Source organism: Microcaecilia unicolor, chromosome 9, assembly GCF_901765095.1.
Source record: "Microcaecilia unicolor chromosome 9, aMicUni1.1, whole genome shotgun sequence".
NCBI classification, from domain to species: Eukaryota; Metazoa; Chordata; class Amphibia; order Gymnophiona; family Siphonopidae; genus Microcaecilia; species Microcaecilia unicolor.
Genome location: NC_044039.1, coordinates 172,752,648 through 172,777,909, shown reverse-complemented (window position 1 = coordinate 172,777,909; position 25,262 = coordinate 172,752,648). Strand labels below are relative to the sequence as shown.

Sequence of the window (25,262 nt, the reverse complement as noted above, 5' to 3'; positions counted from 1 at the left end):
TCGTGGATCCAGGTTTCGTTTATGAAGAGAAAGTAGAGATTGTCTGTTGTGATCCAGTCGGTAATTGTTGTAGTTTTATTGACTGCAGATGTGGCATTTATATAACCTATTTGTATTAGTCGGTAGGGTTCAGTTAGAGCTTGGGATGTGATGATTTTTATTAGTTGTCTGTCTTCTCAGTCTTTGAGTTTATTGTGTCCCTTCTTTCCTTTCTGTTGGTTGTTTCCGGACGAGGAAGGTTGTCCATACCATTTCTTAATCTTTTGGTTAGGTGTATTGTGTTTAGGTTGTGTGATTGGTTTGTGAATTGTGGGAAGAGTGTTGTCTGCGATAGGGGTTGTTAGTGCGTAGTGAATTAGGTAAAGACAGTAGGTGATAAGGAATAATTTATTAGTATTCATGTTAGCGGTAATGTATGCAGTTTTCAGTTGTGTAATTCGGTGTATAAGACAGAGGAGCCTAGGAGGTTATTAGTATCAGGTTTAGTAGTTAGCAGTTCTAGAAGCGGTGAAACGCTATGGGATACAAGGTAATTATTTAGGGAGCGTTTAGCAGATTACAGTTCAAGATGCAGTATGAAGCCATGAGATGCATAATAAGCATTTAAAAGGCACTTAATAGGTTACATATCGTGCTTCAATATGTTACTATGAGATGTACAGCTAACATTTAAAAGGCATTTAAATTACAGTTTTAGATGCAATATGATGCTATGAGATGCATAATAAACAATTAACAAGCATTACAGGTCTTGCTTCAATATGATGTTATGAAATACCTAGCAGACATTTAAAAGGCATTTAGATTATAGATGTATAATAAGCATTTAAAAAGCGTTACAGATCTTACTTTAATGTGGTGCTATGAGATGTAGAGCAAACATTTAAAGGCATTCAGATTACTGTTCTAGATGCAGTGCGATACTATAAGATACATAATTAGCATTTATAAAGCATTTAGCAGATTACGGTATTGTTGCAGTATGGCGTTGTATGTTGTACATTTAGAAGGCATTTAGAAAGGTATTTAAAAAGTAGAGGCTTATATTCAGTAAACCATACAATACTACAAAGATTAAATGCTTTAGCTCTACGTGAATTGCTTTGAATGGGTACTGAGCTAGAGAGTCTTTCCAGGAGGCCTGATTGCATGCAGCAAACTAAAGATTTATTTTACCCTTCACAAATGAGTTCTGTCGGTTCTCCGCTCGCTTGTTTTTCCAGTCTTGTCGGTAAGGTGAAGTTTGTTTTTTCTGCTTTATTTGTTCGCGTCGGTATCCGGAATTAGATGAGTGGTGTTGTGCAAGTAAAAAACCAGCACTTTATAAGATATGAGATACATGTATAAGCACCAAGCCTAAGAAAATAAATGGGCAAATTATCTGCAATATCCAAGATAGAAACAAGCAGAAGATTGGTAGTAAATAGGATACAATTTTATTCACCACATAAAAGCTGACAAAGATGTCCTACACGGCCATGTTTCACCCAATAAAGGGCTGCACCAGGGGCTTCATAAAACCAAAAGGTGTGAACCGTGTCGCTTGTTGGTAAAGGGCTTTCTCCAGTGTGTAAGCTGGTGGTGAATCTGCTGGCTTGTTGCCAAAGCATCACATCTGTCCCATACTTCACCCATTTTTCACCCCAGAAATATCTACGCATATAAAGTAGTGCAGTTGATTAATCACCATTAATATTTGTGATTAACCCTCAAATATTAAAGGCAATTAAATTGATGAATGCCATTAACATCACCTGCCATTGCCTGAAACTATTAGAATCCTCTATAAAAATGTATACAAGGGATTACTGAGGATAACTTAAATTTTATACTCCTAGAAGTGATTGGCTTTATTGCCAAGGAGGAGTCAGTTGAAGCTTTTCCTCCCATTCTTAGTGAAATTAACAAAATTTATTAAAAAACGTGATGAGTCTCATTTATTGAAAGGAGGATTATTTTGAAGTTGTATAAAATGGCCTGAAATTAGGCCTTTTTCCTCCTCCTGAAGCCCACCCCCCCAAAGCATCCTTCCTCATTAACAAAATTTTCTGGAAGAACACTTCCTGAAGACCCCCAGAAAAGTATCCTCCCCACCCAATGACTTTCCATGCCTCCTTGTAAGCCTTCCCAAGGCCAACCTTAAGAATGCCCTGGTGGTCTACAGTAGGAAGGGCAGGAGACTTTCCCTGTCGCTCTTGCCCACGCTGGCTCCAGGACCAAAATGGTGGCCATGACATACAGTGATAAGTCTTGTGGTACTACTGCAAGGGGTCAGAACTAGAGAGTTACACAGAGACAAAAATTTCACCCATCCCCACCTGCCCTCACTAGGCTGTAACCCACACTCACCAGTATGCACTAAGATCCATTGCATCTCCACTCTTCCTATCAATTAATCTGCTCCATACCAATCATGCTCACAGGTACTTCCTTCAATTCAAACTTTGCTTCATATTCTAGAGAAAGCCAATAGTGACAGTGTGGGAGTGCCGTTGATTGCTACCTAGTCCTTCTCAGGGTGTGACAGATGTGTCATACTAACCTTCTTTTGGCTCCTGTGTTGCATGTCTGGAGAAGAGGGGAGGCAGTCGATAAATATTTGGGTGTGGAGATATCTCAACCATTTCACCCATGGTCAATAATGTCTATGTATTGAGCAGTACATTTCCTGCAGACCTACAGTATTTGTAGTTGCAGATTGTGAAGCATTTCTTCTCTCTTACACCTGACATTTTATTAAATAAAAAGTTAAAAGCGTACGGCATTCATTCTGCAAGGAATCACTGAAGACTCTCACTATAACACCAATGCCTTATCCCTACTTATATTTCAAACATATGAACTACTGAAAGACAGCTACATTCTTATAGCTTCTCTCTTATACCACTTTCCTATCACTGGTCTATGTTAGCATACAAGATATCCATTCAAGCTCTTTTGTTTTTTCAAAGAGTTACTTTCCAAAGCTAATCAAAACATGTATTAAATTATTCCAATAAAATAAAGTTATTACCTTATTTTATTTTCTATGTTTTATTTCTATTTATTACCGTTTTTCAAAGACAGTTCTTCATTATAAAAACATACAGTGTTCCTCCTTGTCAGATGTTAAGAATAGTGCCTTTTTTATGGGTCAAGAACAGTAAAAAAAAAAAAAAAAAAAACCTGCGAGAAATATATATTGCAAACATACTCAATATATTGAAACAGATATTAGTACAACCCCTCCCATAATCAGGCGTTGACAACTCTTGCGTTCTGCTCCGCTCACATCTCCTCAAGGCACTTACTTGGTAAACGCTTCTCCCAAGTCAATAACAACTGCGGTTTTCTCTCCTCCAGAGCCCAAACCTTCATAAAGCGGCATTTCGACCTGGAAGAGTAGGGAGCACCGCAGTTAATGGCTCCAGAACATCAATCGGTGCGTTCCAATCCTCATTCTGGTGATCCGCCTCCAGTAGCCTCTCTCAGTGAATTCCAAACCTCGTTCTGGTGCTCCAGTACACGCTCACTCACACACTCTCTCTGTCTTTCTTTCTTCCGAGCCTCATTCTGGTGCTCCAAGCACTCATAGCACCCAACAAGGAGGTTAGATTGAGACGAGCTGGCATGACGTCAGGAAGCTGAAGCCAGTTAGGTTAGTTTCTCTTTCCCTCTCTGCCGCTAGCCGTCATCCATATACACATAAAATAGTAAACAAACCTATTAGCTGCTGCATCCACGTTGTCGTTCTTTATTATCAGTAGCATTTTTATTTGATCTCACGTGTATTTTCAAACATGCCAGCTTATGCAGCATACAAATGCTACACAGAGGAAGTATTGGTTTCATTGGTTAGAGTAGTAATTACTTCTAAATCTAATCATTGTGTCATTTGGAGGGGCTGGTTATAAGGACTGTCTGTATCAGTGGCGTAGCCAAGGGCCCACCCAATTTGAGCTCAGGCCCACCCAGTAGCAGCACACCTATGATGTGGCTGGCAGGGATCCCCAAGCCCCACCAGCCAAAAACTCCCAACAACTGTCCCTCCTGAATACCTTGTAAATAAAAGATCTTGGCCTGCAGTGAGCAGCGACTGACACATACTGTTCATACCAGCCCCACAGCCTCCCCTTTGATATATTCCTGCCTATGTGGAAGCAGGAAGTTGCATCAGAGAAAAGGCTGTAAAGCAGTGCGTATTAGTTGCTGTTCGCTGCAGGTGAAAATCTGCTATGCAGGGAAGGGGGGATGTTTGAGAGACCATATCACATGCAGGCGAGAGATGGAGAGACCAAATCACTCGTGGGGCAGGGTGGAGTTCTGCCCACCTATCTTGGGCCCAGGCCCACCCAAAATTGGGTGTCTGGCTACGCCCCTGGTCTGTATTCGTGCACAGATGTTTTCACCTAGTAAAGGGCCACAGAAACAGGCATGTTATGAAAATGAGGAGCTCAACAATCTAAGTACAAAGTTGTTGTTTTTTTGTTTAAACATTAATTAGGTTGAAGCATTTAAACACCTTTTTTTTTCTTGTGCATACATCAAAATAAAAAGATGGCATGTGGGAACTTGCTCCTTTTATTTTGTGGAATGCAGTGATATTTTATAAAAACACACTTGCTTTTTTATTACTACTATTTCATAGAGAGGTATTGAATAATGAGGTAAGAGCTTTCTTCTGCCCAGAGTCAATCTAAATGTGCCAAAATTGTCCAGTTCAACATATACAATCAAAACCACAGTTTATATGCCATTGCGGACTACACGTTCAGTGAAAGGGGAAAAGTCTTATGTCAATGCGCTTATGTGCTCAAATTTAAATTGGGACCTTTAAAGCTTCCATGACTGCATATAATCACTAACTTGAACCCCCAACCACCTTGATGTCCAAAAAAAGTGGTACTGTGAAATGTTTTGCTTTCTTTTGTAATTTTATGTCAATTTTTTATTTTTATTTTTTTTTTTTACTTTTTCAAATTTTATACTTTTTCAAATTTTCAGCAATTTAAGAACACAGTCCTCTTGTTTGCATCACTCATATACTGAAAAGCAATCAAACATCTGCACATTTTCATATCTCCACCGGAACCCTCTAGGTTCCTGTTTCGCCTCAGCTTCGTCGAGGGATCTGGATTTGTTTGCAGGTCTAATCAAAAGACAATGGATTAGTGTTTCAGCATTTTCACAAAGTAATATATACAACTACTAAATCTTGCTCTGGCACTTACTTGCGTCCTTCTCGCTCCGAATGCAGACCGTGACTATTAAACATGGCAATCGCACCTTTTTAATGGCTCCATTCCTGGATGTCTACAGGGGCTCACCAGAAACTATAACTCATTTATAAGTAACACCTCCAATGTAAATAATTATTTAATCCCTCAGGTTCCAAAGACTTAAGGTGATACGTCCAAAAGACTTCCCTCTGTAAAAGTTTTTTATTAAGATCACCCCCTCGAATTCTTAATTGCATCTGTTCTAACGCCAGGCACTTTAAGTTGGTGTACTCATGAGCATGCATAGCACAATGCTGTACTAGGGGTGCCCCAGGTGTTCTGGCTGTAATACGTGAGTGATGTTCTCTCATCCATGTATACAGAGTTCTACTCGTCTTGCCCACATACACTTTATCACATGGACATATCACTAGATAAATAACGTTCAGTGATTGACAGGTGGTGTGTTGTCTCAATTTATATGTTTTTTTTGTCCAGATGGTTTATAAATTTATCAGTCTGCATCGTGATGGTACATGTGGTACAGTTGGTTCCAGGGGCAAATCCACCCAATTTTGAGTGGGCCTGGGCCCAAGATGGGTGGGCAGAAGAACTCCGCCTTGTCCCACAAGTGATTTGGTCTCTCTCTCTCTCTCTCCTGCATGCCATATGGCCTCTCAAACATCCCCCCTCCTCCCCTGCATATCTTTTAAACAGCAGATTTTCACTGGCAGCAAGCAGCAACTAATACACACTGCTCATGTGGGCCCCATAGCTTTCCCTTTGATGCAACTTCCTGTTTCCATATAAGCAGGAATACATCAGAGGGTAAGCTGTAGCGCCGGTGCGAGCAGTATGTATCAGTCACTGCTCACTGCAGGCAAAGATCTGCTATTTACAAGGTATGCAGGAGGGACAGTTGTTGGGAGTTTTCGGCTGGTGGGGCTTGAGGATCCCTGCCAGCCACATCATAGGTGTACTGCTATTGGGTGGGCCTGAGCCCAAAGTTGGTGGGCCTGGGCCCACCCGAGCCCACCCTTGGCTTCGCCAGACTGCCAATTTTGGGTGGGCCTGAACCCAAAGTGGGTGGGCACAACATTTTCTCTCTACCCCCCTCCCCCAGCAAAATTTAGTCACACTAATCAGATGCATTTGTCACACAGGGGTAAAGTGCTGCTTTTCAGTGCATCAGGTTTCAGAAAATAATTTATTTAATAGCCTAACACCTTTTTCAATGAGCTTTCAGAGGCCAAAACCTCCTGCCTCAGGTCAGTATAATGTTGTTATGGTATCCTCTCCTGACCTAAGTAAGTATTGGTCTCTGAAACGTTATTAGCACAGGTACCATATTACTTGATCCTAAATTAAAAATAACATTCTTTTCTTTACCTTTGTTGTATGGCCATTTACTTTTTCTCATTGTGTTGCTCCCAGTCTCTAGATTTTGCTTTTCTTAATTTTCGCTTAACTCTTCTACGCCATGTGCCATTTTTATCTTCTTTTTCTTTGCTTTCTTCAATATTTTTCAGCCTCTCTCTCTGTCCAGATTTAATTCATTCTTACTATCCATTCTTTCATTTCCTTCATCTACCTATGGCTTTTCATCTTTTTCTCACCCTTGTTCTCCCCATGCCCCTTCCTCTTATTCTCCAGTCTTTCACTACTCTCCTTTTCCATCCAGCAGCTCTCCTCTTTCTCTCCCCATCCTTCCAGTGTCTCCCCTCTCTCTCCCCATCCTTCCAGTAGTCTCCCCTCTTTCTTTCTGAATCCTTCCATCCAGTGTCTCCTCTTTCTTTCTCCCTACCCTTCCATCCAGCGTCTTCCCTCTTTCTCTCCCCATCCTTCCACCCATCTACCCTCTCTCCTGATCCTTCCATCTAATGTCTCTCTCCCCTCCTTCTATCCAGTGTCTATCTCTCTACCCTTTTCTGTTCAGTGTCCCTTCTCTCCACATCCTTCCAGTCTCTCTCCTTTCTCTCTGCATCCAATCATCCATCTCCCCCTTTCTCTCTCCATCTTTCCATCGTGTCTTTCTCTCCTCATCCTTCCATCTGTTTTCCCTCTTTCTCTCCCCATCCTTCCATCTGTCTACCCCCCTCTACCGATTCTTCCATCCAGTGTCTCTCTCTCTCTCTCTATCCCTTCTTTCCATCCAGGCCCGCCCACCCAACACAGACCTGCCAAGTCTCCCATGAAACACGCTGCTCGACCTCCCATTTCCGGCCACTGCTGCTTCTCCTGTTGAGCAGCAGCGGCCACTACAAAAACGAAAGAGGTAATTTAAACAAGCAAAAATGTTTTTAAAAAGCAAGCACAGCACCACAGGCAGCCATCAGGCATTGGCTGTCGGCTCTGCAGCCGCTCCTCTTGCCTCTCACGTCACTGCCCCTGGAGGAGAACCCCGGAGGAGCGTCCTTTATTGGAATAACCGCGTTTACTCACAGTTAACTGCAGAGGTTGTGCCCCACTGGCAACAAGTCTCCCTGGTACTGAGATTAGCAGTACGTCAGAGCTGGCAGAATGCTGTACAATGCCCTCTTTCAGCCACATTCAAGGTAAGAACTAAGTTCTGTAACATGGCTAACACAGGAAAGGGAACTAAAACTGGCTTACAAAAATGGCCACTACCGCATGGACTACAACAGGAAACACAACAGGGCACACTCTGACCCAGTAGGCAGGGGGGAAAGCACCATGGGAGAAGAGCCTACCAACTACCAACATTGTGAGACTGTAACACAAGTTAATGAAATCACGGAGCCCAATACCCTACACCCACCACAATGCAATGCTGATGTGACCCTGTAGTGCACCCGAGAGTCACATCTGACCCAGGGAAAGGCTGTGAGAGGATCGAACACATTCTGCTGTCATGGAGGTGGGTACAGCATTTGAGGCTGGCATAGAGGCTGGAAAAAAGTTTTGAAAGTGGTTTTTTTTTGGTGGGAGGGGGTTCGTGACCACTGGGGGAGTCCGGGGAGGTCATCCCCGATTCCCTCCAGTGGTCATCTGGTCAGTTGGGGCACTTTTTTGGGACCTGTTCGTGAAAAAAAAGGGTCCAAAAAAAGTGACCCAAAATCGCAGTAAAAACACCTTTTTTTTCGATTATCAGCTAAAGATGCCCATCTCTCCTCGGCCAATAACCATGCCCCAGTTCCGCCTTCACCATGCCTCCGACATGCCCCCATCAACTTTACCCGTTTCCGCGATGGATTGCAGTTGGAAACGCCCAAAATGGGCTTTCGATTATACCGATTTGGGCGCCCACGGGAGAAAGACGCCCATCTCCCGATTTGGGTCGCAATATAGGCGTTTTTCTCTTTCGATTATAAGCTGGATAGTAACCTATGGAACTTTGTAAGTCTATGTGCTTTGAAAATACACCTCCACGTGTTTAATTGGAATATTTTTTTTGTGTTATATGTTGTGATAATGTTCAAGATTAATCTTTCCTGGGAGCAGGTTCTCCACATCTGTTCCCAGAGCCCAGCTTCCAGGATTGTATGGAAGGAAGTCAAATTGCAGAGTTCAGCTATCAGATAGGGAAGCTCCCTCTCAAATTTCTGCCCTTGGCTTGTCAAACACCAGCTCAGGTATTCCCTTAAATGTGGTGCTAGGCTATAGATTATTTTTCTCTCAACAGCTGACTCTCCTGGAATCTGCTTGCTAAAATCCAGTCGCTGTGAAAAAAAACTAGATCAAAATAATGGTTTATATTTGAATGCAATCACAGAATCTTGCATCTCAGCTGCAAGTCTCTGTATCACCAAATATATAGCAGCACAGTGATCAGATCGTCATGTTAAAGAAAGAGAAGGCATATTAGGCTCCACACGTGCAAAATATGTTGTGTAGTTCTGCTCACAGTGCATTATTTCAGTTCTGCCACTGTATCTTGTGCCTCAAGTGGTATATTATGGAAGGACTCAATAAAGCATTGTTTAAACGGAGAGAAAAAAAAAATCTAACAAGCCACACGGCGGCAGCTGATCTTCTCAGACTAGCAGCAGGCAGAGTGGTGGGTGCAGGTACATTAGAAGATCTTGCGTTGCCCAATAGGGAGGCTGCTGGGTCCTTAATGAATAAGCAATTAAGTGAAGAGCAATAGCAATCTGATGCCGTGAAAAGATAATCCGAATGTATGTTGAGGATGATGAAAAAATAGCACTGTGAAACAGTAATGGCAAGCTAAGGGTATTCACGGTCAGATGTCTGGTAAGCTTTTATCATGCTATCTATATTTTGATTCGGACTCGGAGTGCCTTTTGTGTGTATTCCTTGCTAATTATGTAGCTGTGTGGGGTTTGATTAGAAATATGATTTCATTTCATCGTGCCTTTTTGACTGAGCTGGTTATAAGATTATTTAGGCTTGAGCAGGAAGAATACCAAAATCACTGGAACGTTTTGAGAGTGTTCATTAGGACTGTTGCTGTAGAAAATGCTCCTGTCGGGGTAGCTCTGCTAGACAATAACAAAGCAGGCCTCCTGGAAAGGTCGAAAAATGCCAGAATCTGATGTTAAAGATTGTATAGAAATCACATCACCTCATCATCTCATGCACCAGAAGCTACGGTGGAACAATTTTATATAGAAATAAAGGTTAATAAACCAAAAAGAATCTAAGATGACACTATTTTACTGGACTAAGTTGATACATTTTCGACTAGTTTTTAGGAGCTCAAAACTCTTTCCTCAGGTCAGGATAGAATGAGCAAAAAATGAGAATACTAGAATATATGTGTGATTTCTAGAAAAGTATGCTAATGATAATATTGTAAGTCCAGAAACAAATATCATCTTACATTTTTTTTATTGTTTTATTTTTATGTATTAATCTTTATTTTTATATTTTGAAGTGGACTAATATAACAACTGTACTACTTTATCCACAGTTTTAAATGCATTGAGATCCTTATCATTAATAAACAGTTTTTAAACATAAGCAGGTTTTAGTATTACTAAAATATTGCCCTATATTTAACATCCAACAGTGCCATAGCCTACGGTAATAATGAATTAAAATAGAATTAGGCAGGATATTGGTTTCCCACTTCAAGCAATGGTGCTGTTTCTGGCTCTCGTTAGAGATAATGATCAAGGTTGTCTTTTGTTGTTATTATTATTACATGAATTTAATTAATTGACAGAGGCAGGTGACACCTTTCAGACTGACCACAGTTACCCCTTCTAAAGTTTTTATTTGAATTTAGTCTTTGCTCTTCATTGGTAGATCAGGGCAAGTTACGTTCTAGGTACAGTCGATATTTTCCTGACCCTGGTGAATATAATCTTAAGTTTGCATCTGAGGCAGCGGAGGGTGATGTGACTTGCCCAAAGTTACAAGGAGCATCTGTGGATTCGAACCTTGACTTTGTTCTCAGCTACTCAGCCGCAGGGATAGCACAGGTGCCCTGTGGTAGTTTCAAAGTTAGCATGTGCTGTTTCCCACGGCAGAAAATAATGTTCTATTTTCTACTGCGGGGGGGGGGGGGGGGGGGGATTCCTGGTGGTAATTGGCATGCGCTGCCTGATTATCGCATGAGTAACGTGACTGCTAGGTCAATTGGTGTTGGTAAGGGCTCAGGCAATAAATAGCCGAACCCTACTTTTAATTTTAGCACACGGCCATTTACTGCCCCATTAAAAATGCCTTTTTTCCCCCCCAGCTGTAGTACCCACACTACCGCAGGCCACTTTTTACCACAGCTTACTAAAAGGACCCCCCAAATCTCAAACTTTTGTTGGTATAATCAATGCAGCAGAGAAAAAATACCTAGCACAAACTCATATAAATATGAAAACACAGCTGGAATCACATAAAATTGGGACTGGAGTTTCCATGTGCAAGTCAAGGTTCTGTAGCAGCCACAGGATCTTTCTGCTTGGCTGGAAATATCTTTGATTAAAATAAAATCCCTTGTTATATACACATAAAAAAATGATCTTAAAGAAGGGGGAGGGGGTACAGAGAAGAAGGTGTAGATTGGGGAAGAGGGGGAGTTTCTGTGAATATATTATCAATAGAAATCAAACAAAATAAAACATGGAAAAGAAAATAAGATGATACCTTTTTTATTGGACATAATACATTTCTTGATTAGCTTTCGAAGGTTACCCTTCTTCCTCAGATTGGAAATAAGCAAATGTGCTAGCTGACAGTGTATATAAGTGAAAACATTCAAGCATTACTATGACAGTAAAATAGATACCATTGGAGATTCTACATGGAATGTTGCTACTATTGGAGATTCTACATGGAATGTTGCTATTCCACTAGCAACATTCCATGTAGAAGGCTGCGCAGGCTTCTGTTTCTGTGAGTCTGACGTCCTGCACGTACGTGCAGGACGTCAGACTCACAGAAGCAGAAGCCTGCGCGGCCACATTGGTGATCTGCAAGGGCCGACTTCTACATGGAATGTTGCTAGTGGAATAGCCACTCAAAATCTCCTCTGTAATGAAATCTTTGGTAAATTCAACTAAATACTACACCAACCCAAAGAACAGAACTCGCTGTTAGCACTCCATCCACCCATAGGGAAAATAGTGTTTCTTCAATTTACTCTTTTGTTCTTCGTTGTTACAAAAACGATTCAAAGAAAATTCAATTGCAAAAATGCACAAATACATTGAGATTTATATGGGAACCCTCAGAAGACACCACTTACGGCATAATCATAAATGTTTTTTTACCCAGTGGCATAGCGTCTCCTCATCGGGCGATCCCTTGGTGAACTATTTTATAGTGCTAATATTAACTAATACACTACAAAAGTGCTCGAAGCTACAAGTGTACCCAGCTACAAGTGCTTCAACAAAACAAAAAAACTTTGAAAAACTTATCTTGAATTCCTCTCCGTGTCTCTTGCTGTTGGAGGCCGCTTAGGCTTTCCCTAGATAACGCCCGACACCGCGGTACAGAGAAGAAGGTGTAGATTGGGGAAGAGGGGGAGTTTCTGTGAATATATTATCAATAGAAATCAAATAAAATAAAACATGGAAAAGAAAATAAGATGATACCTTTTTTATAGGACATAACTTAATACATTTCTTGATTAGCTTTCGAAGGTTGCCCTTCTTCCTCAGATCGGAAATAAGCAAATGTGCTAGCTGACAGTGTATATAAGTGAAAACATTCAAGCATTACTATGACAGTCTGACAGGGTGGGAGGATGGTGGTGGGTAGGAGGTATGCATGGGGACATCAAAGCATATCATTGATATTCTACCAGGATGGGTGTGGATAGGTGAGGGGAGGGTGATCAACAGAGACATACAGCTTTATGGTTTATAATGGGCTAGGAATCCCAGATCCTTGTTAAGTCCTTTCTGTTGGGTGTTAAAATATTCAATCATGTTTTCTTTTGTTTGATTTCTATTGATAACCTTAAGAGTGGACTAACACGGCTACCACACTCCTCTACTTAAGATGTGAATATATTAGAAAGAGCCGAGGCAGCAGTGAAGGAACCAGACTAGCAGTCACTTCTTCAGTTAAAGTGTGGAGGGGCCTAGTGGTTAGAGCACTGCTCTTGATATCCAGAGGTGGCTGGTTCAAATCCCACTGCTACTCCTCGTGATCTTGGACAAATTGCTTAACCCTCCATTGCCTCAGGTATAAACTTAGATTGTGAGCCCTCCAGCAACAGGGAAATACCCAGTGTACCTGAATGTAACTCACCCTGAACTACTACTGAAAAGGCATGAGGAAAAAAAAATCCAAAGAAATAATTAGTAGAGTTAAGGGCCCTTTTCCCAAACAGCAGTAAAAAGTGGCCTTAGTGCACCCTTACATGGGTTGTTCCCACCTGCTAAGGCCATTTTTACTCCTGGGGTAAAATGTCTGATTTTCCTATTTTCCATATTAATAGCCACACACTAATTTTTCTGTTACTGCGTGAACCCCTACTGCCTCCAATTTTGTTGGTGGCAGGGACTCGTGCACTAAACTTGCACTAATTGGTTAGCACGTGCTAAGTGATTAGTGTAGAACACGCCTACTCTCTGCCCCCAGTGATAAAAAATAAATTTGATTTTTTTTTTTTAGCATGTGCACATCCAAAAATTGCCATGGGACGCCTCAGTAAAAGGGCCCCTTAGCTTGGTATTTAGGGAAGGATGGGGATGTTATCTGTTTAAATATTTGCCACAATAACACTTTGTAAATGTTTACATTTGTGTTTTATTATGAGAAACAGTATTACTGTGAAAGAGATATTGTAATGTTATTCTGGTTAAATAAATAAGGGCCCTATTTACTAAGCTGTGCAGTAGGCGAGCTAGCATTTAAAAATTAGCATGCACTAATGCTAGAGACACCCATATATTCCTATTAGCATATGTTAAAAACACTAGTACACCTTAGTAAACAGGGTCCCAAGAGTTAAAAATGATCTTAAAGAATGCTGTGACTTTTTGGAACCTGTGACTTGAACATGGGGAACATGGATATTTCTAGCTGACGTTCCCAATTTTCAGAGTTTCCTCAAAAACGTTAGATCCTTCTCACCAAGTATGATTTAAATATTTTTTATGAGCTTTTGCCAGGTATTTTGGAGAGAATTCAATAATCAGCACAGAAATGTAGGCACTATTCTATAAAGGGCATGCACCTTTTTTATAGAACAGCATTTACCCCCGGATTCTATATTAGCATGACGTAAGTTGCACTCGCAAATCCGGTCGTATTCTGAATTTGCTTAGTTAGCAAGCCAATCAGTGCTGATAATTGCCAATTAACAAGCAATTATTGACACTAATTATCATTATATAGAATTTATGTGCACAGCTGTCTAAGTGTATTCTGTAGTGCGATGCACGTAAATTCTAAGTCGCAAAGTTGAAAAGGGGGCGTGGCAATCAGCGTGGAATGAGCGGGTCATGGACATTTCTAAAATCTATGTGCGTTGCTATAGAATACATCCGGTCTGTCGCTAATGTAGGCGTCAGCATTTATACCAAGTTTCACTTGGTGTAACTTGCATGCAACTAAATTTAGTTGCTCGGATGGGCACTCGGCGTGTTCTATAAACCACGTGAAAATTTAGGTGTATTCTGTAAAGTATGCTAAATGTAGGTGTAACCTCCGCTCACAGGACAAAGCCCTTCTCTCAGTACCCTTCTCCACCACTGCCAACTCCAGGCTTCGCTCATTCTGCCTTGCCTCACCCTATGCCTGGAACAATCTTCCTTTACCCCTACGCCATGCCCCCTCCCTACCCATCTTCAAATCTCTGCTTAAAACTCACCTCTTCAATGCTGCCTTTGGCGCCTAACCGCTTGAGAAATATAGAATGCCCCAATCTATCCACCCTATCAGATTAACTGTTCACTTGTCCTCTAGATTGTACACTTGTCTTTAGATTGTTCTCTTGTCTTTTAGATTGTAAGCTCTTTGAGCAGGGACTGTCCTTCTATGTTTAAATTGTACAGTGCTGCGTAACCCTAGTAGCGCTTTAGAAATGTTAGTAGTTAGTTAGTTACTTTATAGAATATGTCTAGGTGTATTTTTTTTCTGTGCTGATTTTTTAGGCATGATTTATAGGGTCGTGATTACAAAGGTACGCTAGCATTTATAGTGTGTGCTAAAAATTAGTGCATTCTAAACATGTAGAAGCCCATAGGAATATTATGGGCATCTATATGGTTAGCACTTGCTAAAAATGCTAACGTGCCTTTGTAAAGAGGGCCCATAGAATCTAGTCCTTAGAGGGGATCCTGCATCTAACTTTTGAGCACTGGGCTTACGCCTGCATACCCGGCAAGAATGCTGGCGCCCAAGTTAGACACAGTAAGGCAGTATTCTATAATTCTGTGCCAACGTTTTCGAGCACCCCCAACACCCCCCCTTTTGAGCTGTGCACCATGGGAGTAAGGCACTTTGCCTTATAGAATAGTGCCCATCCAGATGCATGTGCAAATTTTAATGAGTGCCAATTTACCATCACTAATTGGTTGTTAGCACCCAATTATTTGATCAGAGCTCATTATCCAATTTATTTATGAGTGCATCTTGGAACTGCGCCATATGTAGAATCCATGGGTTTGTGACTGTTGCATTTAGTCAGTTAGGATGACATTAACAATTGAGCATGTTTTGTAGATGTTGTCTTGATACATAACTTATGATAAGGAATGCTTTACCTGGCTAGAATACCTGAAAATTTGTGATGCTGAAGCATATAGCAAATTAAGAGGTCCTTTTACTAAAATGTTAAGCCCTAAAGGAGGAGATTCTATATATGGCACCTAAAAAATCAGCACTGAAATCAGTGCCAAGTAAGTGTATTCTACAATCGGCACCTAGATGTAGGCGCTGGTTATAGAATATGCTTAGTTGATATTTTAGCGCCATAGGGCCATATTCTATAACTAGGTGTCTACATTTTGGAATGTCCACAAAATGCCCATTTCCCTGCCTATAACCATGCCCCTTTTTGCCGTTATGCGTTAGAAGTTCAGCGCACATTGTTACAGAATAGGCTTAACGAGTTGTGCGCCTAAATTCTAATCAGTGCCAATTAATGCTCATTATTGCTTAAGTGCTGTTATCAGTGTTCATTAGTTTGTTAAGCCAATAAGTTATGCGCGATGTTATAGAATCCACGCTGATTTTGGCGCCTAAATCTAAGTGCACTATATAGAATCTGGGAGAAAGTGCACTTAACGCACGATAAGCAGGCTACTGTAAATCACAAAGCATTTTGTGTTAATCTGCCTGTTTGCATGAGCTAAGCATGCATTACCTATTTAAAAAAAATATTTTGGAGGGGTGTGTCATGGGTGGAGAATGGGCGTGGAAGCATTAACCACCTAGCATCTTTGCATTACTGCCCACTAACTGGTTAATGCTGGGTTAACATGAGAGCACCTCCTATTCTGTTCAAAGTCCCATGTACTAATGGAAAAATTAGCACAGGACCTGCAAAATAAATAAAATAAAAAAAGCCCTAAATACTGCCATGTTGAATCTGGGCTTAGCGCATGGGAAAGCCCAGATTCTAATGCCCTTTAGTAAAAGGGCCCCTAAGACACTTATGAACTGAGAGATATCCAGCAAAAATATACTTCAGATAATATGACAAAAAAGGGAAGGGATTATTATTATTATTAATACATGTCTTGTCACATTGATGATAACAGATCATTACAAATCAGGTTTTAACATGACACAGCAGCCTTCTTTGAAATCGCTAGTACACTCCTCATTCATCTATTAGCAAAGGGTTTCTGCTGTGCTGTGTCTATGGAAAGTCTCTTAAATTCATATCACAGAGGTTCATAGACAATGATGAATGACAGGTTAAGGATGCATGCTGATATTATAAGGCAGTAGTATTCACTTCCAATACTTGAAGGCTGCAAACTGGTTGGGTTCCAGGATGCCCACTGTCCTGATTCTATAAAAGTTGCCAAAAATTGTGCATGCAAATTTAGACAGTGCCAATTGGCTTTTTAACAAGAAATTATTGGCACTAATTAGATTTAAATGGGGCCAAAATACGTAAATGTAGGCAAGGGGTCCATGCTTAAAATGTATGTGTGGCCCGAAAAAAGGGGGCATGGAAATGTGAGGGTCATGGGTGTTTCAGGGTGGAATGTGGTTTTGAACTATGCATGTAATTATGTAATTGATTAGATTTTGCTCATACCTTTTTCAGTAGTAGCTCAAGGTGAGTGACATTCAGGTACACTGGACATTTCTCTGTCTAAGGAAGGCTCACAATCTAAGTTTGTACCTGAGGCAATGGAGGGTTAAGTGACTTGCACAAGATCACAAGGAGCAGCAGTGGGATTTGAACTGGCCACCTCTGGATTGCAAGACTGGTGCTCTAACCACTAGGCCACTCCTCCACTTGTTATTCTTTAGGCTTCTACATGGAATGTTGCTACTCTTTGAGATTCTGCATGGAATCTTGTCACTCTTTAGGATTCCAGAATCGTTGCTGAGCTGCAAGCGCAGGCTTCTGGTTCTGTGAGTCTGACGTCCTGCACGTACGTGCAGGACGTCAGACTCACAGAAATAGAAGCCTGCGCAGCCACATTGCCAGGTACACTGGATATTTCTCTGTCCCAGGAGGGCTCACAATCTAAGTTTGTACCTGAGGCAATGGAGGGTTAAGTGACTTGCCCAAGATCACAAGGAGCAGCAGTGGGATTTGAACTGGCCACCTCTGGATTGCAAGACCGGTGCTCTAACCACTAGGACACTCTATGGGTGCTCCACATATAAATTTAGGTGTGGGCATTTGCACCACATCTTCGTTGATGTAAATGGCAGTGCCTGACTTTTCGTGTGCCCTCTCTGCTTAAGTGTTATTCTATAAACCACGCTGAATATTAGGCGCAGCTTATAGAATACTGCTTAAGTGGGGGGGGGGTTTCAGCGCCATTTATAGATTTGCATACAGGGGTGAAATCTGGTGCATACTCCTGAAAATGTGGCCCATTTGCAGTCCTTGAGAACTTTCAGCGAATACCACATTTTAAATGTATTTATTTATCGTCTTTTTCAGTTCACCCAAGGTGGTGTATAGCAAGAACAAGTTGAACATAGGCAATAGAAAAAAATGAAATTGAAAACTCAAGAAATCAGATTGTTAAAGAGCATTGGGCTGTTAGAACTCTCTAGAAACCCTATAGCAGTGGTTCTCAACCCCAGTCCATGGGGCAGATCTAGCCAGTTGGATTTTCAAGATATCTGCAATGAATATGCATAAGATAGAATTGCGTGTACTGCCTCCTTTATATGCAAATCTATCTCATGTATATTCATTGTGGATATCTTGAAAATCTGAGTGGCAAGATGTGCCCTGAGGGCTGGGTTGAGAACCGCTGCCCTGTAGCATTATTTTTTTCTGGAGCAACTTGTGGTACATGAAAATATTCCAAAACATATTACATCACAGTAAATGAAATGCAGGTTATTAATCCATTATTGTTTGCTTCAAATTGACGTGGCCATTCATGTTTATTTCCTTAAGAGCCACTTGAGATTCCTGTTACAGTTTAAAGCCAGATACTTTGTTAAATGTGCCTCTTAGAAGCTTTTTTACCAGCATTTCCCAAACTGTGCGCCACAGCGCCCTGGTGCGCTGCAGCAAACTCTCTGGGGTGCCACGGCAAATCCCAAGCTCCCGCCCAAACCGCTACTGCAGACAGCAGCGGCAACAACAACAAAAAAAGCAAGCGCAGGGCTGCAACAGCCTTCAAGTATATGCTGTCAGTTCTGCCGGTTCTCTGCCCCTGGAACGGGAAGTTGACGTCAGCGGGGGCAGAGGACCAGCAGATTTGACAGTGCATGCCTGAAGGCTGCTGCGGCCCCATGCTTGTTTTTTTTTTTTTTTTGTGGCGGCCACTGGGGACAGGGAGCAGATGGCCTTTGGGACTCGCAGAGGCGACTGCCAAGGAAGTTGAATGAAAACAGGAGACGGGATGAAGTGAAAAATTTGAAGCCAATAGGTCAGTCTCTGTTTCCCTTCCCATTCAAAACTAAGCAAGCAAACCTATGAGCTGCTGCATCCAAGCTGTCATTCTTTATTGTTCGTAGCATTTTAGTTATATTTTTAAACATGCTGGCTTGTGCAACATACAGATGTACACAGAGGAAGTATAATAACGGAATAACTTTTCATAGGTAGAATAGTAATTTGTTATAAATCATAATCAGTGTGTCATTTGGAGGGGCTGGTTAAGGGACACCCTAGCACTGTTATATTTGTGCAGAGAAAAAGATTTAGGCACTGAAATTGGCATAGATTCTATAACACCATGCATAACTTAATTGGCTTAACAAGCTAATGAGCACTGATATCAGCACTAAACAAGCAATACTGAGCACTAATAGGCACTGATTAGAATTTAGGTGCAAAACTCGCTAAGCGTATTCTGTAATGATGTGAGCTGAACTTCAAATGCACGCATGCAAAAGGGGGCATGGTTATGGGCGGGGAAATGGGTGTCTCATTGGCATTCCAAAATTTAGGGGCCTAGTTATAGAATATGGCCCAGTGTACCTAAATTTACGTGTCGGGATTTATGCCATGTTTTTAGTTGGTGTAAATGAATGCGCACAGATTTAGGTGCTGAAAATGAACTAAGCATATTCTATAATTGGCGCTTAGATGCCAATTATAGAATATGCTTAGTCTGCCAACTTTTTTAGGCACCATATAGAGAATCTGCTCCTAAGTGCATGATATTTATTTATTTATTTATGGCTCTTTTTTTTTTTTTTTTTTGGTTGGAGGAGCTCGTCAGGGACAGAGAATGGGTGTGAATGCACTAATCAGTTAGCATGCTGACATTAGCACTGTGTTAACTAGCTAGCTTGTCCATAACATGGAAGTCCTTAGCGCCTCCTAAATAGGAGACGGTAAGTGCTCCTGCAGTAATAATTTTAAATGGCCATGCGCTAATCCTAACATTAGCGAATATCCCGAAATAAAACAAATAGAAAATGCTCTTTTTGATGGTCATCCTAGAATTGGGCTTAGTGTGCAGGAAAGGCTTGAGTAAGGATGCACAAAGTCCATTTACTAGCGCAGCTTAGTACGAGGGCTCCATAGGAGAGTACCGGGATGGTGTGTTGTATAGGTTTACATGGCAGAAAGGAGATGAGAGCCTATAGGACTCCTATAGGTCTCCTTTAAAGCAAAGGGATTATGGAGTAAATGCCGCTGCAGACAGAAAGCAAATAACTGATTTTAAAGCCCCCCCCCCCCAATAATTCTGTTTTTTTTTTTTAATAGTGGGGTATCAAAATTGGAAGCATTTTTTTTTCAGATGCCACTGCAATTTCTAGGATTCTTATAGCCTCACATTTCTGGTTGTAGGAGGAAATTATAAACTATCTATTTGTCCAAGTATGTTGACTTTATTGAAGTAAACAGAGCTTTGCTTTCTTGCAAATTGAAGTCTTACAGAGATGTTAGGGTGCACACAGTCCCAAAGAGTGAGATTTTCCAGACAGTGCATCCAAAGTATAAACCTAGAAAGATGTAAGGTTAGTATTGCTTTTGCTAATGAAAAGCAGCACAAAACAGTAGCTTTTCTTTGGAGCCTCTGAAAAGACACTGACAGAGTGGAGGCAATATTGATAAATTCTCTTGGTTGAAAAGTGCTTTCTACTCTGTGGCTAAAAACATGTACATAGGTTTTCAGCACAGTGCTTTCAGGTGCAGGGAGAGGCAAAGTACACAGGAAGAGGTGCTCAGATTTTTGCCTGTAGAGACATTTGGCTTTTTTTCTCTTAGGTTTGCCCCGCATGATCACTTGCACTTAGGCTCTAAAAGCTGACAGAAGGGGTGCAAAGAGTGTGAGAATGACAGAGTCTTCAAATGGGTGTGAAACTTTCCTAATGAGTAACACTTGGCATCTCTACTATAGAGTCACCAGATCTGCCATATCTAATAGTTCTATATACATAGGTGTGGATGGGAGGGCCTTTTTTTGCTTAGTTGCTGAAGTTCCTCTGACAAATATTGTCATACTGATTAAAGAAGGTGACCTTTATCTGAAAAACAAGTTCTGTGCACAATTTTTTTGTTACATTTATACCCCGTGCTTTCCCACTCATGGCAGGCTCAATGCGGCTTACATATACAGCTACTTATTTGTACCTGGGGCAATGGAGGGTTAAGTGACTTGCCCAGAGTCACAAGGAGCTGCCTGTGCCTGAAGTGAGAATTGAACTCAGTTCCCCAGGACCAGAGTCCACCACCCTAACCACTAGGCCACTCCTCCACCAAATGAAAAGGTGAGATCCAAAACCAATCAGTACCATGAGATTATCACTCATAGGAGCCAACTTTTTGAAATTATTGGGGGTGCTAAGCCCAATGGAAACAAACCCTCCCTGCTGGACACATACAAGGAATTTTCTCTAAATTGGGGGTGTTCAAGCACCCACAGAGTGGGCTCCTATGAATCACTACAGTGGCCATATTTACAATGGAGCTGATGGGGCAGGAGCGAGTGGGGTTCATTCCTGTCTCTATCGTCCACTGGACTACCAAGGTAGGCTCGGGAGGTGGGGGGGGGGGGGCTGTTCTAACTGATGGGGAGGAAGGGGTCTGATATTGTGTTGAGGTGGGAGTGATTTAGTCAGGAGAGGAGGTAGGGGATGATCAGAGCTTGCCGGTGGGTGAGATGGAGGGGAGGACACTGTACTCTGCAGGTTGGGACCCAGAAATTATATGGGTGCTGGCTAACATTCAGTGCTGGCACCTGCATATTAACTATTCAAAGTTAGGACTGTTTTTTTGTATGGACCTACATGCCCGGTTATATGTACATGTCTGGGTAACTATCCAGCTTATTTTTGAAAGAGAAAGATGCCCGTATTTCGACCCAAATCGGGAGATGGGCGCCTTTCTCCTGTGGGCGCCCAAATCGGTATAATCGAAAGCCGATATTGGGCATCTCCAACTGCAATGTGTTGCGGGAACAGACAAAGTTGACGGAGGCGTGTCGGAGGCGTAGTGAAGGCGGGACTGGGGCGTGTTTATCGGCCGAGGAGAGATGGGCGTCCTCGGCCGATAATCGAAAAAAGAAGGGCGCTAGAAGCGAGAATTTGGGTCACTTTTTCTGGACCCTTTTTTCTCATGAACAAGTCCCCCAAAAGTGCCTCAACTGCCCAGATGACCACCGCAGGGAATCGGGGATGACCTCCCCTGACTCCCCCAGTGGTCACTAACCCCCTCCCACCCAAAAAAAAGAACTTTAAAAACTTTTTTTTCCAGCCTGTATGCCAGCCTCAGATGTCATACCCAGCTCCATCACAGCAGTATGCAGGTCCCTGGAGCAGTTTTAGTGGGTGCAGTGGACTTCAGCCAGGTGGACCCAGGCCCATCCCCCCCTACCTGTTACACTTGTGCTGGTAAATGGGAGCCCTCCAAACCGCCCCCAAAACCCACTGTACCCACATCTAGGTGCCCCCCTTCAGCCATAAGTGCTATGGTAATGGTGTAGAGTTGTGGGCAGTGGGTTTTGGGGGGATTTGGGGGGCTCAGCACCCAAGGTAAAGGAGCTATGGACTTAGGAGGTATTTTATTTTATTTTTTAATTGTTACAAGTACCCCTAGGGTGCCTGGTTGGTCTCCTGGCATGTGAGGGGGACCAGTGCACTATGAATTCTGGCCCATCCCACGACCAAATGCCTTGGATTTGTTCGTTTTTGAGCTGGGCGCCTTCAGTTTCCATTATCGCTGAAAACCGATACCGCCCAGCTCAAATCCGTACAAATACGATGCATTTGCCCGGCACAAACCGTATTATTGAAACAAAAGATGGACACCCATCTTTTTCGAAAATACAGTCTGGCCCGCCCCTTCGCGTACCCGTCCTCGGAGATAAACGCCCATGGAGATGGGCGTTCGCATTCGATTATGCCCCTCTGTGCATACTAGTTTCCCTGTGTAGGGAAGTACCAGATAGCACTCTATGGGGGTCTTTTACTAAGGCGTGCTCACGCTTTGGTGCATGCTAAAATTGTAGGTGCACTAAACATTAGAGACGCTAATGCATTCCTATGGGCGTCTAATGTGTAGCGCACCCACAATTTTAGCGCGCGCTAAAAATGTGAGAGCGCCTTAGTAAAAGACGCCCTATGAGCTTTGAAGCCCTATTTTATAAAGTTTGCTATTTATAATAGCCCCCTGCAATCTATCTTGCTCATGAGGTATTAACAAACTATTTTCAATTTATTGTGTTATATTAATGTTTATTATACCCTTTCGGTAGTATTGCCTCAATTTGAATGGCAATTATAGAATTTACCCCTAAATCAATTTAGCACACACTATCATTTTAAAGATGCACTAATGAACCAAATGTGTGCTATTGACTGCACATCCCTAGTGAACAAACAACATTTAAAGATCTGATCATTCAGGATCCTAAAGCTATTTTATTTATTTATTGCATTTGTATCCCTATTTGCAGGCTCAATGTGGCTTACAGAGTTTTGTTATGACATAGTCATTACAGGAAATTGGATACAATTGGTATTGTACAGAGTTATGACATAGTTATTACAGGATATCAAATATAATTGGTAGTATACAAAGATTAAGTAAGGGAAGAGAGCTGGAGGTGTTAGGGAGGATAGTATAGAAGGTGGATTATCATAGCTGGGTGGATTCGTGGGGTAGTTTGTATGCTATGGGTTCTCTTTGTAGGCCTTGTTGAAGAGATGTGTTTTCAAGGATTTGTGAAAATTCATTAATTTGTCAGTAGTTCTCAGGGCTGTAGGTAATTTTTATTTATATTACATTTGTACCCCACGCTTTCCCACTCATGGCAGGCTTGATGCTACAGGTGATGGAGGGTTAAGTGACTTGCCCAGAGTCACAAGGAGCTGTCTGTGCTGGGAATCAAACTCAGTTCCTCAGGACCAAAGTCCACCACCCTAACCACTAGGCCACTCCTCCACTCCAATGCATTCCACAACTGCATGCTCATGTAAGAGAAGGTGGTGGAGTGTATCCGCTTGTATTTTAGTCCTTTACAGCTAGGGAAGTGCAGGTTGAGAAATTTGTGGGATGATCTTATGGCATTTCTGGGAGGCAGGTCCACGAGATTTAGCATGTAGATTGGGGCATCTGCGTGTATAATTTTGTGTACCATCGTGCAGATCTTGAATGCAATGCGTTCCTTGAGTGGGAGCCAGTGAAGTTTCTCTCTTAGGGGTTTTGCACTTTCATATTTGTTTTTTCCAAATATGAGTCTGGCGGCGGTATTTCTTTCTTCCTTTAACATATTTCTATCCCGCATTACCTATTACTACTAATCACAACTGTGTTGAGGGAAATGGATTTTGTGGACTTGTTTAACTCAACCCAAAATGGGTTGAGTATTACAATCTTAGGGGTCCTTTTACTAAGTTGCGGGAAAAAGGGCCGTGCGGTAGCGGCAGGGGCCATTTTTCCTGTGCGCCAAGGCCCTTTTTACCTCAGCAGGTAAAAATCCCCCCCCCCCCCCAAATGGCCATGCGGTAAGATAACTCTTACCATGTGGCCATGTGGCGGGGGCACTTACCGCCACCCAGTGGTAACCAGGGAGCACCATGCTAGGAAAAAATGTTTCCGGCACCGGAAATGGCAAACGTTCAAGCTGGAATTACTGCCGATGGTAGTTCCGATTTAGCATTTGGTAAGCCTGAATTGGGCTTGCCGACGCTTTGTAAAAGGGTCCCTTAATCACTTACCCCAGTGCTCTGTCTATTTTGAAGGGCAGGTGTTAAGGGATCATGTATTAACAGTGCACACAAGTGCCATTAATACACATCATATAGCACAGGAACCATTGCATAAAATGTGCCTTGCAGTAAACAACATGTGTTGACAACGTTAGCACATATTAACTGTTAGGGTATGATCCCCTAAGATTTTTCAGCTTGATTTATTCGAGGTGAGTTAAACACTGCAGTAATAGTCGTTAGCCTTCTAGACTGTTTCTGTTGAACAGAATGAACAGATATGAAGAGCTGTGTAAACACTGTGCTAAAAATGCAGGTTAGAAGAATAATCACATGTTAGATCGCCAAAGGAAGCCTTGAAAGAGATCCCCACTGACCTTTTATAGGACTCATCCTAAAATAAATTATTTAACACTGAGAACCTATCCGAATGATGCCATGTTTTTAGCATTGCATGCACACGCGTCTGCCACCAAGATGCTGGGGTTTCCTTCTTGCCTGCCGCACAGCAATAAGAAGACGGTCTGTTAGGGACTAGATTTGCTATAACTGTATATCTTTGGCATGTAGCATTTGTATTTTCCTGCTCCCACCACCTTGAAGCAGTAACTCATACCATTAGGGCTGCCATTTATCGTTTCATTCTATCTGGCCCTGTTTACCTCCCCCCCCCCCCCCATTTCCATGCATTCTCTCCTCTTGCTGTGTCAGCAGTGGCTGCATTGCAGCATGAATGCTACTGCATGTGAGAGGTGATCAGCTTGTGTAGCACTGCAGTGCCATTCTGTGCCAGTCAGTGGGGGTGCTCGAGGGCAATGCAGTGTGTCTTCTACACTAAAGGTTGACTGACACCATGACAACTCT

General features: G+C 42.1%; 2 protein-coding genes across 2 annotated transcripts in view; one reads left to right on the top strand and one right to left on the bottom strand.

Moving 5' to 3' along the window:
- The window catches only part of ACTR10 (actin related protein 10), a 49,006-nt gene extending 45,532 nt beyond the window's left edge, over positions 1-3,474 (bottom strand). Inside the window, exon 1 of the mRNA XM_030214079.1 lies at positions 3,291-3,474. Within this exon, the coding sequence (XP_030069939.1) occupies positions 3,291-3,367 (77 nt within the window). The 5' untranslated portion in view covers positions 3,368-3,474. The remainder of the gene's footprint in view (positions 1-3,290) is intronic.
- A 5,762-nt stretch (positions 3,475-9,236) lies between these two features.
- ARMH4 (armadillo like helical domain containing 4) overlaps positions 9,237-25,262 on the top strand; it is a 190,913-nt gene continuing 174,887 nt past the window's right edge. The window contains exon 1 of the mRNA XM_030215271.1: positions 9,237-9,413. Within this exon, the coding sequence (XP_030071131.1) occupies positions 9,407-9,413 (7 nt within the window). The 5' untranslated portion in view covers positions 9,237-9,406. The remainder of the gene's footprint in view (positions 9,414-25,262) is intronic.